This window comes from Scardinius erythrophthalmus (genome assembly GCF_964197995.2).
Source record: "Scardinius erythrophthalmus genome assembly, chromosome: 5".
Classification (NCBI taxonomy): domain Eukaryota; kingdom Metazoa; phylum Chordata; class Actinopteri; order Cypriniformes; family Leuciscidae; genus Scardinius; species Scardinius erythrophthalmus.
The window spans coordinates 42,890,117-42,903,507 of NC_138225.1; the positions used below are offsets into that span (position 1 = coordinate 42,890,117).

General features: G+C 44.1%; 1 protein-coding gene across 1 annotated transcript in view; it reads left to right on the top strand.

The window, feature by feature from the left end:
* The window catches only part of anapc2 (anaphase promoting complex subunit 2), a 23,840-nt gene extending 11,987 nt beyond the window's left edge, over nt 1-11,853 (top strand). The window contains exons 12-14 of the mRNA XM_081365691.1: nt 1,044-1,176; nt 10,682-10,923; nt 11,363-11,853. Of these exons, the coding sequence (XP_081221817.1) occupies nt 1,044-1,176; nt 10,682-10,923; nt 11,363-11,575 (588 nt within the window). The 3' untranslated portion in view covers nt 11,576-11,853. The remainder of the gene's footprint in view (nt 1-1,043; nt 1,177-10,681; nt 10,924-11,362) is intronic.
* Nucleotides 11,854-13,391: the final 1,538 nt, after the last annotated feature.

Sequence of the window (13,391 nt, forward strand, 5' to 3'; positions counted from 1 at the left end):
TGTCTTGAAAAGTGCACAGTGCCAGAAAACAACATTTTTGGACTTCTGGAAATAACAGAAATACACAAATAAACAAATAATGAATGCGAAAAATAAATGAATACACATTTCAGTTCTTAACAAAGAAGTGCACCCTTTGCAGCAGCTCAGGCGACAACAGCACCTCTAGAGTCATCATGGCCAAATTCGCGCTCTTTTGTCCATTCTGGATTAAATGAGGTCTGACGTTTCGGCATGTTAACATTATGATATGACGTAGCCAGCACGTGGACTCCACGTCGTGGAGGCTTGTTTACGTTTTTAACCAATGATATATCAGATATTTATTTGACAACGCTTTCAGCCAATCATTTGTTTGACCAGAGATCTTACAATAAAGATTCTACAGCTGTTTTTTTTTTGCCGATTCAGTGCAACTCCAAAAAGAAGGACAAATGAGTGTTCGGCTTGAGGTTGCGCCGGACGTCGGACAGGGGGCTTAAAATCCGGACTGTCCGACCAAAATCTGGACGTATGGCCACGCTAGTTGTGCACCTGCCTATAGACGCATATTACTAATGCTCCCTTTAAATAACAAAAAAATTATAATACTGCGTATTAAAATAATTAATACTAATACTGGTTTTTGTTGGTCAATGGCACAGTCTATTTCTGTTACCTTAAAATAGCAACGCACCAACAATGCGCCTGAACACGCCTCGTTTTTAGACCAGCGCGCCCATGGGCGCACAAATGGGCGCAAATGTATTTGCTATTTAAACAAGTTGGTGCAGGACGTGAAAGTGATAACTGCGTCGGGCTGAAACTAGCAAAAAACACTTGTGTCGCGCCTGGCGCAGCATGCTGCACCGAATATATGATAAGGCCCAAAGTGTTCACCCAACACAGTACCAAGAGTTTGATTAGATTCTTTAGTTCGTCATGATTATACAGGATTTCTCACCTGATTTGTCTTTATGATTCCAGTGTAATATAGAAATATCTTAAGCAATATATATATATATATATATATATATATATATATATTTTTTTTTTTTGTGCAGGCCATGAGGACTCTGAGGTGGAAGCCTCACCTGGGTTCAGTTACGCTGGATGTGGAGCTGGAGGACAGAACCATCGCAAACCTCACCGTGTCTCCTATCCATGCTGCCATTATTTTACACTTCCAGGACAAAGGTGTGGAAAATTAGTTTACCCAAAAATTATTTCTTCACCCTTATGTCATTCCAAACCTGTATAGGATTTTTTTATGGAACACAAAAGAACTTTTGTAAAAATGGCTACGGTTTTCTACATGAAGTAAAAAGCATTTCATTTTGGGTGAAGAATAATACAGGACCTGTTTACACCTATGTAAGGCCCGCTATATTGGTCCAATCTGCCGGTTCGCCAATATACGGGGAAGGTCTCACGTGTTCTGTCCTCACTCATGCAAAGTATTGGTTGGTTAAATTTGTAATATATTAATCATATATTAACGCGTTTATTTAATCTGACTCCATAAATGAAAGGTTTTAATAATATCTGTGCCTCACTAAAAGTGAGCTAATGTTTGACTATTCCGTTTACCTCTTCAATGAAAATAATGTCAAAGTCAGTTAGAATAATCAAATGTAACAATTTATTATGTCAGGTAAATGTATCATGCCAATTTCATAATCAATTCAAAGATAATCGATACAAAACATCAAATGCTCTGGAATAGAGAGAAGATGCAAACCCAACTTTAAGAAATACGTGAGGCTGAGAGATCTATCTCAGCCTCACGGACCGATCTTAAGTACAGAAAATGCCCCGATCTCCCTGCTGTACTCCATTAAATAGACAGACCTATTTCACATGTAAACATGTGCTAACAATAGTAAATTTGCATTCAGAGATCACACCTTCATGGGGGTGGGAGACCATTTGCTTGAGAGACTATCTCTCTTTGTGTGTAAACTCTTAAAACCTTATTACCTTTTGTTTTACTTATTCTGAAATGAGAGAATTGTACCAGTCGCACTGTGACATTTGAAACGATACCAAACATGAATATACTCTGTGATAATCATTCACATTAAACTATACATTTTCTTGGGTGAAATCAGGTGATCATCTGAGCATGAGAGAGAGGGGGTGAAGGGAGAGGGAAGGAGATGTAGATTAAGATGACTCAGAGGTGAGACTTAGATAGGTATTAGATCATAAAAAAATCAGGTGTAAATGCCCTCCGAAACACATTTGAGATGGATTTAAATCCAATCACTCAAACACTTCAGGAGGTGGTTTGAGACTCATTCCAAACAAAACTGGACAAGTGTAAATGCATCTGTTTGTTGAAACCACATATATGTAAATTTTACTCCTCCTGAAATGGTAAAAAAATAAATGTGTGAGAGCATGTTATAGGGTACCGGCTCCCGGTAGCCAGATATGACAGCTCTCCTCTGGCCAACGAACGAACAGTGTGTTTATGATTCAGGCAGCATTACAGGTCAGAAGTCAGGTTGGATCAGACCATTCAGAATATTTTTCCAGTTCTATCTGGTTGAAGATCGGAGTCATCACGCCAGTATGGAGACGGGTTGTAGTAGTGAGACTACATTATCTCACCAGTGCTGATGCCACTCTCTCTCCTACTATGGTATTTGATCTTGAAATTAGCTGATCACAAATAAAATGCAGCTCATACCTGTTGGTTGCGTTGATGTGAAGTTAACTTTGCATATAGCGCAGGAATTGAAGATCGGATGGAAAGTTTGCAGGGACACGTATATATGGCCAAGTGTAAATGGAACAGTAAAAAGCTAGACTTAGCCATGAACAAACTACACCACAAGTCAAGTCACCTTCATTTAAATTGCGCTTTTAACAACTTTAAAAAAACACTCAGCTTTACAGTGATAATAGGAAATTAAAGTAACAGAGATTGTTTTGGCTTTATAGCAGCTCTATAATAAAGTTCTCTTACGAGAGTACTCTCGTGTTGCGTAAGTTTAGCTTACGCTACGAGAAAACTCCTTTTCTCGAGAATACTGAAGCAAAAAATGATCCTTTAATTTTTAGAATGTAAAACGCATTTGCTGCAGCAGGCAGACATAGGCGAGACAGCTCACGCGCCTATTGGCTGCTCTGCGGCAACTGCTGCAACCTATCAGTGCTTCTTGGCATGACTCCAGCGCCAATGGGAAGCCTTCCTGCGCTGTCATCATAGCCCGCCAAAACAGGGTGTGGCTTCGCCTATAAACCCCCCCTGCACAGGTTGCACAAGTGATTTCGTCTCCTTTCAGCGAAGGATTTCGCTGGATCTACGAGAGAGAAGCAACGCCGTTGAACAGCATCTCAGGGGGACGAGCTTGAGTCAAGGACCCGGCTGGATATTCACCACCTTCGCTCGCTGTATCTGCTGCGCTATCCGGCGCTCATATCCTTTTCACTGCTCCGTGTGTGTTCGCCTCTGCGGCACATGCGTTCTCTCATTAAAAGAGCAAAGGCATTTTTCATTGCCTATCATGTTCTGCGGCTCAGCAACGGGGACCGCCACGAGTTGTGCGCTTCCTGCCTGTGAAAAGAACACGCGGACCACGCACTCGCCGACGGCGGCTGCTGTGAATGCGAATCTTTGCCTCTCTCGACCCTGCGGGCTTTGTTCGCCATCAAGTCCGCCTCAAAAACGTGGCGTTGTTTCAAATGCCTCGTTCCAAGTGCACCCCGCGTGCATCGTGAGCTCGCGGCCAGCTTTCTTACATACAGAAAGCGAATCCGCCCCTCGTGCCCTCCCGTTCATATGTTGCTCTGTCACGGCCAGCTTTCTTACGTACAGAAAGCGAGCCCGCCCCTCGCGCCCTCCCGTTCAAATGGCGGGGCTCGAGTATTATGAGCATTTTAAACATATGAGCCCACGCCGGTGCCCTCCGCATGATTCACATGACGCTCTCTTATCTGCTCACACTAACTGAAAGCTTACGTCATTTCCCCCCTGTGGCGAAATATAGGCTTTCGCGCCGGAGACCCGTGTACGATCCCGGCTCTGGCGGCACATATGAATGATATATTCCGGCTCAGGCCGAAGGTGTCTTAAATGTAGGACAGGTGCCCACTGCCCAGTGCCCACCCCACACGAAAACACTACCCTCACTGTGTGTCACACTCATCCAAGGTCGAACACAATAAAGCTGTCTCAAGCCGCCCGACCGCTAAGTGTAAGAACTGTACCCACTCCCCAGTGTTCACTCTTACACACTTGTGAATATGGCTGTATCCGCGCCACGCACACACGTAGAGCCTCAATGTGTGAGCGCGCGCGCTGGCAGTGTGGTGAGTGCAGGTCACGTGTCTGCCTATCAGCGCACACACTTTGTGAACAGACTCACAGAGCTGTATCTGTATCAAAGCAGCTGCCCGCGCTCACGGCCGGGCTGCCAGTTACAGAAATACTGCGCGAAGCACTGTATGCCCCACTCGAAATGAACATGATGAACGAAGTACGTCATCATGGCTGGGTCTCCGGGTCCCCGATTTTGAGTGACCAGAACCCAGATTCCATTCTACCCCTGGCCCTTCACGCGAGAGCGTGGGAAAGCATTCCAGGGGCTTCGAAATGGGTGAAAATATAGTGAAACAGGGATACTCGCTACAGTTCGCTCGCAGACCACCGCGCTTCATAGCCCGGGTCGAAACCTCTGTGAATCAGGAAGTAGCACACCTACTAAGCACCGAGATAGCGAATTTACTGAGAAAAGGGGCGGTGGAAACTGTCCCCTCGGCAGAAAGTGAGTCGGGGTTTTACAGCTGTTACTTCTTAGTACCAAAGAAGGATGGCGGGCTCCGCCCTATACTAGATCTCAGACACTTGAACAAAGCGCTGAAGAAGCGCTCGTTCAAAATGATTACAACCAGACCGGGGGCTGGTTTATATCAGTGGATCTGAAGGATGCTTATTTTCAGATCCAAATAGCAGACCGTCACAGGCCGTTCTTGAGGTTCGCCTTCGAGGGTCAGGCTTATCAGTACACCGTTCTTCCCTTCGGCCTGTCTTTGGCACCTCGTACATTTACGAAGTGCATGGACATGGCGCTCGCGCCCCTCAGACGAAGGGGCTTGAGAGTCCTGAACTATCTGGACGACTGGCTGATTTTAGCACAGTCAAAAGAAGAATTGGTGTTACACAGAACACTACTGCTGACCCATCTCGAGCAGTTGGGTCTCAGAGTCAACTGGACCAAAAGCATTCTACTTCCCAGCCAGAAAATCTTCTTTCTGGGGATAGAATTGGACTCCAGCTGTATGAGGGCGCGCCTGACACAGGAACGCGCGGCAGTGATACAGTGCCTGGCAGCGACATTCACTGTGGGGAAACATCTCCCCCTCAGAGTGTTCCAGAGGATGATGGGTCTCATGGCCTCAGCATCGTCGGTACTGCAGCTGGGTTTGATGAATATGCGCCCTTTTCAACTATGGTTGAGACGGTGAGTACCAGCGCGAGCATGGACTTCAGGTCTGCTCTGTCTCACAGTGAATCAGACATGCGTTTCCGCACTGAAACCGTGGATGAGACCCGGCTGGTACCAGTCCGGCGTGAACCTGAGCATCGCTTCACGAATCAAAGTGGTCTCGACAGACGCGTCCAACACGGGTTGGGGCGCCCTATACGAGGGGAGACCTTCTATGGGTCTGTGGTCAGACGCGGAGAAGCGTCTCCACATAAACTGTCTAGAGATGAAAGCGGTCGAGAATGCCCTTCAGTTCTTCCTCCCTGTGCTGAGGAACCACCACGTTCTAGTCAGAACAGACAACACGTCAGTGGTGTCCCTACATAAATCGCCAGGGCGGCCTCAAATCCCGGAGCCTGTTTGCAATAGCAAAGCGCCTCCTCATATGGAGCCAGCACAATCTGCGCTCGCTGAGAGCGGCGCATGTGCCGGGCGTCCTGAACGTGGGACCAGATATGCTATCCAGGGCAAAGCTCTCCCCAGGAGAGTGGTCCCTGCACCCCCTCATGGTGCGAAATATCTGGGACATTTTCGGCAGAGCAGAGGTAGACCTGTTCGCGTCGCAAGCCAACACTCACTGCCCAATGTTCTTCTCGAAAGAAATGGACGCGCTGGCCCAAAACTGGCCCAGACGCCCTCTGTATGCATTTCCCCCGGTCGCTCTGTTACCACAGGTAATCAAACGACTCCGGGAGAGCAAATGCTCGATACTTCTCATAGCTCCGCTATGGGAGAATCAAGTCTGGTTCCCAGAACTGAAGGAACTAGAGAGCGCGGCTCCATGGCCGATTCCGCTGAGGAAAGACCTGTTGTCTCAGGCCCAGGGAACGATCTGGCACCCATACCCCGAGCTGTGGGCTCTGCATGTGTGGGCGATCAACTACTACCACTGCACCTCCCAGACGGAGTGCTGAACACGATCACAGAGGCAAGAGCTCCGTCTACTAGACGGCTTTACAACTCTAAATGGTCAGTGTTCGCTGAGTGGTGCTCAGCTCATGATTTAAACCCGCTAAAAGGTGAGGTAACGGTGGTTCTTTCTTTCCTACAAGAGCTGTTGGATAGCGGGAGATCCCCTTCCACGCTCAAAGTGTACGTGGCGGCCATAGCAGCGTTCACAAACCTTGCAAATGGCCAGTCGTTAGGAAAGAACGACCTCATAATTCGTTTCCTCAGGGGCGCTAGGTGGATGAATCCTCCTCGGCCACCCTCGGTTCCGGTTTGGGACCTTTTCCACGGTCCTCGAGGCCATGAAAGGCGAACCGTTTGAACCACTGCACACGGTAGAGTTAAAATACCTATCGTTTAAAACCGCTTTTCTGTTGGCGCTAGCCTCAGTAAAACGGGTGAGCGACCTGCACGCGCTTTCAGTAAGCGCTACGTGCTTGGAATTTGGGCCAAATGACTCTAAAGTCATCCTCAAACCAAGACACGGTTATGTCCCTAAAGTGCTTACGACTCCCTTCAGAGCGCAAGTTATCTCCCTCTCGGTCCTCCCTACGTCTGATAGTGAGGCAGGGGTTAACCTTCTCTGCCCGGTGAGGGCATTAAGTATTTATGTAGAGCGCTCCGCCGCTTTCAGGCAATCGGAGCAGCTTTTCGTTTCGTTCGGTGGCCGCATTAAAGGGCTAGCCTTCTCGAAACAGACCCTGTCCAGATGGATAGTGGACGCTATCGCGTCAACTTATGCATCCAAGGGTCTAAACTGCCCTTTGGGGGTAAGGGCCCACTCGACTAGAGGCATGGCCTCGTCGTGGGCATGGTCAAGTGGGGTTTCTATCCATGACACTTGTATGGCAGCAGGCTGGGCCTCGCTGTCTACATTTGTAAGGTTTTATAACCTGGAAGTACCCGCATTACAGGCCAGACTGCTCTCAGTATATAATGCTATATTAACGTTGTCTACCCAACTCAGTTTGATTAGACTGTTGATATACTGCAAGTCCTGTGGCCCATGCAGTTTAAGGTGGTCATTCTGTCTTAACTGTATAGATACGCGTTAATGCACCTATCTCATAACAACCGAGTCGTCCCGCCCTGTTATGCCGCTGTGTTCACTTCACTTACATGAGCCCCGGGCCACTACCCTTGGGACATAAGTGTTTCAAGTTCAGCACGCACGGCGTTTTACATAGGGTTCCCATAGCGTAAGCTAAACTTACGCAACACGAGAGTACTCTCGTAAGAAAACGACACTCGGTTACTAACGTAACCTCGGTTCTCTCTAGAGAGGGAACGAGTGTTGCGTAGCCTGCCGTGCTTGTGCTGCACTTGGTTTCGCTTCTAGTCGACTGAAATCACTTGTGCAACCTGTGCAGGGGGGTTTTATAGGCGAAGCCACACCCTGTTTTGGCGGGCTATGATGACAGCGCGGGAAGGCTTCTCATTGGCGCTGGAGTCATGCCAAGACACACTGATAGGTTGCAGCAGTCTCGAACTGTCTCGCCTATGTCTGCCTGCTGCAGCAAATGCGTTTTACATTCTAAAAATTAAAGGATAATTTTTTGCTTCAGTATTCTCGAGAAAAGGAGTTTTCCCGTAGCGTAAGCTAAACTTGCGCAACACTCGTTCCCTCTCTAGAGAGAACCGGGGTTACGTTAGTAACCGAGTGTCGTTATTGTCCAGCAAAAGTTAGTTTTGTTTGATTCATTTCCGTCACAACGATCATTAGTTATTAACTTAGAGGCCGCTAACACGACACTGTTCTAACAGAAAACCCTTAAGTTTTCTTCAAAAACGTGAACCTGTGAGAACGCTGACGGTGTGCACATGCACATTACGTGTTTAGTCTATAGGTATGCACGTTTGAATATATATGTGCCAACCATCAACAAACTACTTGTCTGGCCTTAAAATTCAGAATTTTTATCGCTTCCACGTAGCCACGTGAACCGGAATTATCCCGGCAACGTTTTATCTGTACAGAGGTGAAGGGAAGGAGGCCTTCACAGGGGAGAGACTAGTTGACACTTCAGGACTGCGTTGTTGTCGTGTCCAGGCGCAGGTCCTTCATCAGATCTGGATACGGCGGACTGCGGTAAACTTTGGGATAAACAGAGAGACTAATATTAGCATAGACACTATTCTTCTTATGATGTAACAAGTACATCAGGATTTATGGGAAGTGTTCCCGGTTCCGGCTGACCTAGACTATGCAGCCTAACATTGAATTATAGAAGTTTATAATGTGTTATGTGTATGCTAGGTCAAAGAGATGTGTTTTTAGTCTAGATTTGAACTGACATAGGGTGCTACATAGGAAAAGGATCTACCGCCAGCGGTCGATTTTGATGTTCTAGGTATTATCAGCTAGCCGGAATTTTGAGATTGCAATAGACGTGAAGGACTATAATGCGTTAAGAGCTCGCTCAAGTACTGCAGAGCTAAACCATTTAGTGCTTTGAAAGTAATCAGCAATATTTTAAAATGTATACAATGTTTAATAGGGAGCCAATGCAGTGTTGACAGAATGGGGCTAATATGGTCATACTTCCTAGTTCTGGTAAGCTGTAGTTTGTTTATTAAGCGTGCAGGGCAACCACCCATAAGAGCATTACAATAATAGTGTAGCCTTGATGTCATGAACGCATGAACTAATTGTTCCACATTTGTCAGTTAGAGCATATGACATAATTTAGATATATTTTTAAGATGGAAAAATGCGGTTTTACAGATACTAGACACGTGACTTTCAAATGAAAGATTGGCATCAAAGAGCAAAGAGGTGCTGGAAAAGAGAGTGTTAAATGTTTCTGTCGCAAAATTGAGTTCTTCTAAGCTATCTGGAATGCTGAGGAGATGAAACTGATCAGGAATATTAATAATAAAGCAATCTTTAGTGGCAGAAGTGATAGGTCTAACATATTTGTAACACGGAGTCGACTTTGCAGCCTTGGCTAAAAGGAGAGACAAGACTAGATAATGATCTGAGATGTCATCGCTCTGCTGTAGAATTTCAACGGCATCAATATTGATTCCATGTGATAATATTAGATCTAGAGTATGATTAGAGTATGATTACGACAATGAATAGGTCCTCACACGTGTTATCTAACTCCAATAGAGTTCAGAATGTCTTTAAATGCCAATCCCAATGCATCTTTTTCGTTATCTACATGTATATTAAAATCACCAACAATTAGGACTTTATCTGCAGCCAGTACTAACTCTGATAGAAAGTCAGCAAATTCTTTGAATAAAGTCTGTATGGCGCCCTGGTGGCCTGTATACAGTAGCCAGCACAAATCTCAAATGTGATTTATCATTTACACTAGATAGTGTTACATTAAGCACCAATACTTCAAAATAATAATATTTAAAACAAGACTTCTCAGTAATTCTGAAGATATTACTATAAATTACAGCAACACCTTTGCCTTTCAGACGAGGATCATGTTTATAACAGTAATCTTGGGGGGTGGATTTATTTAAAGTAATGTAAGCGTATGGTTTTAGCCAGGTTTCTGTCAAACACAGCACATCTAGGTTATGATCTGTAATCATATCATTAACAATAAGTGCTTTTGAAGCAAGGGATCGAATATTCAGCAACCCGAGCTTTATCATTTGTTCATCCGTTTTATATCTGTATGACCACACACAGTCATATGACATTAGCGTAACCATCCCTTAGCTATCGAGAACTCTTTCAGTCTTTATAAAAATAAAAATAAAATTTCCCTGAAAGTTTGAGTTAGAATAGTTTGCAAGAGCGTGATTATAAACACAACGAGGCTGTGTTTATAATCACACTGAACTGACTTCAGCTGAACAACAGCCGTAATGCATAATTTTCCTGTCATCACTGTAAAGCTGCTTTGAAACAATCCATCTTGTTTAAAGCGCTACATAAATAAAGGTGACTTGACTTGAAAATGGACTAGTGAGCATATTTAGCAGTTTTCCTGTTTGGTGTGATGACGTTTAATGTGCACAACAACATCTGTTGTCACATTTAGCCACTTGTTAGCAAATGGCTTTTTTTAAGACCAAGTAAAAATAGCTATTAGTAGCTATTACTGATGTATTTTATGTTGTAGAATTAAATTTGAAAATATCTTGAGCTTGTGTCAATCACAGATCTTATTTCAGCCATTTAACTTCCCACCAACTTCGGGACAATGGAACTGGAAGTGCTGAAATGCTGAGTATAAGCACTACCTAGTGCGCCAATAAGTGACGTAATCTTGATTGTTTTTCTTTATTAGGCACATGGACCTTGGAAGAGCTGAGTGGCGTCCTGGGCGTACCTCAAGAGATGGTGCGCAGGAAGTTGGCGCTGTGGCAACAGCAGGGTGTGCTGCGGGAGGAAGCCGGAGGTCGATATACTGTCCAGGAGACAAGCTCTTGCAGAGAGAGATCTGACAGAAGTGTCATGCTCATAGACAGTGATGAGGAGGGAGACTCCAACACTGCAACACAGTCTGAACAGAGAGAAGAGAAACTACAGGTTGGTTATACAATTCCAACACTTGTCATAACGGTAACACTTCACAATAAGGTTCATTAGTTAACATTAGATAATGTATTAACTAACATGAACCAACCATTAGCAATCCATGTGTTACTGTATTTGTTAATCTTTGTTAACGTTAGTTAATAAAAATACAGCTGTTAGTTCATGTTAGTTCACAGTGCATTAACTAATGTTAACAAGATTTTAACAAAGTATTAGTAAATGTTGAAATTAACATTAACAAAGATTAATAAATGCTGTATACGTGCAGTTCATTATTAGTTCATGTTAACTTATGTAGTTAACTAATGTTAACTAACAAACCTTATTGTAAAGTGTTACCGTCATAACGCAGTAATGTAACACTGCTCAGGGCCTTACTTGCATGTAATGCAAAGTTAATGATAAACTATTTTCCCTTGTTGTTTCTCAGCTGTTCTGGGCCTACATTCAGGCCATGCTGACTAACCTGGAGAGCATGACTTTGGAGAGGATCCACTCCATGCTTCGAATGTTTGTGGCCGCCGGGCCTGGAGTCACTGAGATGGATGTGAATGAGCTGCAGGCCTTCCTGCAGAAGAAAGTCAGAGCCCACCAGCTTATTGTGTCCACTGGTGTCTACAGACTACCTAAGACCACTCAATAGTCAAAAACCAGTAAGCGGAGACCAGAAAAACGATGATGTCAAAGGCACAAATTGTTCATTGTGCAAATTAATAAAATTATGACATGTTTGTAATCTCTTGTTGCAATCTTTTTGGTTTGTAAAATATAGTAGGGTCTAGTGAAAATGCTTTTGAGATTGTGTTTTAAATTCAAATACAAATTACATTTTTGAATTACACATTTTGTAATTCAAATTATCAGCCTAACAATTTGAGGGAAAAATTTAGTGAAAAAATAAATAAACATTTATGTTGGGTTTGTCCCTCTTTTGCTTAATGATCACTTTATATGATGATTAGATTGAATTTAGGCTTTTATTCACATATAAACATTCATCAACTCACACATCAGTCATGGTAAACGGAAGCTCAAGCATGTTCACTTGATGTGAGAGAACCAATGAGGTTCATTCTCGTGTGAGATTCTGAGATTCTGCAAGAGGTTTGTTCTTGTCCGTCAAGCAGGTTCAGTTGAACTTATGTTTATGTTCGCGGATCGAAGTTTGTGTGTGAATTAAATACTAAATTAAATCTGTTCATTATATAAAGCAGTCGAGTCTATTCCGAAAATTTGGACTAAACCTCTCAATTCATATGGATTAGTTTTACAATCTCTTTATGAACTTTTTGAAGTGTCAAAACTGTAGTGTAGCTGCCAATGGAGGGACAGAAAGCTCTCAGATTTCATCAAACTAAAGTCTTACGGGCTTGGAACGACATGAAGGTGAGTAATTAATGACAGAATTTTCATTTTTGGGTGAACTATCTATAAATTAAAGAAACGTCTATGTGTGTGTCTGTTATTCGCATATCTCTCGAACCGTTAGTCCGATGGATTTCAAACTTGACAGGTGTCTTGCTGCGGGCACGAGTAAGTGCAGTGCCAAGTTTGACATTGTTTGTATAAATGCTAAAGATATCGTTAAATATATCATTTTTAAAAGGTTGTGGTTTAAAAATAAACATTCTGACATTAGAGGGTTGTATCGGTCAAAGAAGCCGCAAGAAGGTTGTGGTTTAAAAATAAACATTTTGACATAAACACTATCTCAGCTACACTGTTTATATTACTTCTGAATATTATATTTTATTCATGGCCATCATTTGTAGTAGCCTAACCTATTCACAAACTGTTTGCTCAAGCGTAGCATTTTTTTGGAGTTCACTGTGTAGCCTGCTCCCTAAAACGTTGCTTTTACTTCTGTATATTATTATGACCGCCGCTAGCATAGCTAGCGAAAGCGGTCATATAGGGATTGTCAAAGTTTTTTTTTTTTTTTTTTTTTCCTATCCTCTAACTGAATTTTTCGTCAACGATACCAGGGACACCGAAGCACCGGGGAACATGAAATTTGGTGGGCATGTAGCCCCACTACACTTCTACGGAAAAAATTCGTTTGGTCCCCGGGGGCCACTCCCCCCCCGCGCTGGGCCCCCCCAAACCCAAAAAAATGCAGTTTTTCCTAAATAACTACCTGAACCGTGGCACCGAGGATGAAGAAATTTTTATGGTATGTTGGTCTACTAGACTTTTACGGAAAAATTTCGTTTGGTCCCCGGGGGCCACTTCCCCCCCTGCGCTGGGGCCCCCGTAAATTTTTCGTCAACGATACCAGGGACACCGAAACACCGGGGAACATGAAATTTGGTGGGCATGTAGCCCCACTAGACTTCTACGGAAAAATTTCGTTTGGTCCCCGGGGGCCACTCCCCGCCCCCCCCCCCCCCCCCCGCGCTGGGCCCCCTCGCGCTGGGCCCCCTCAAACCCAAAAAAATGCAGTTTTTCCTAAATAACTA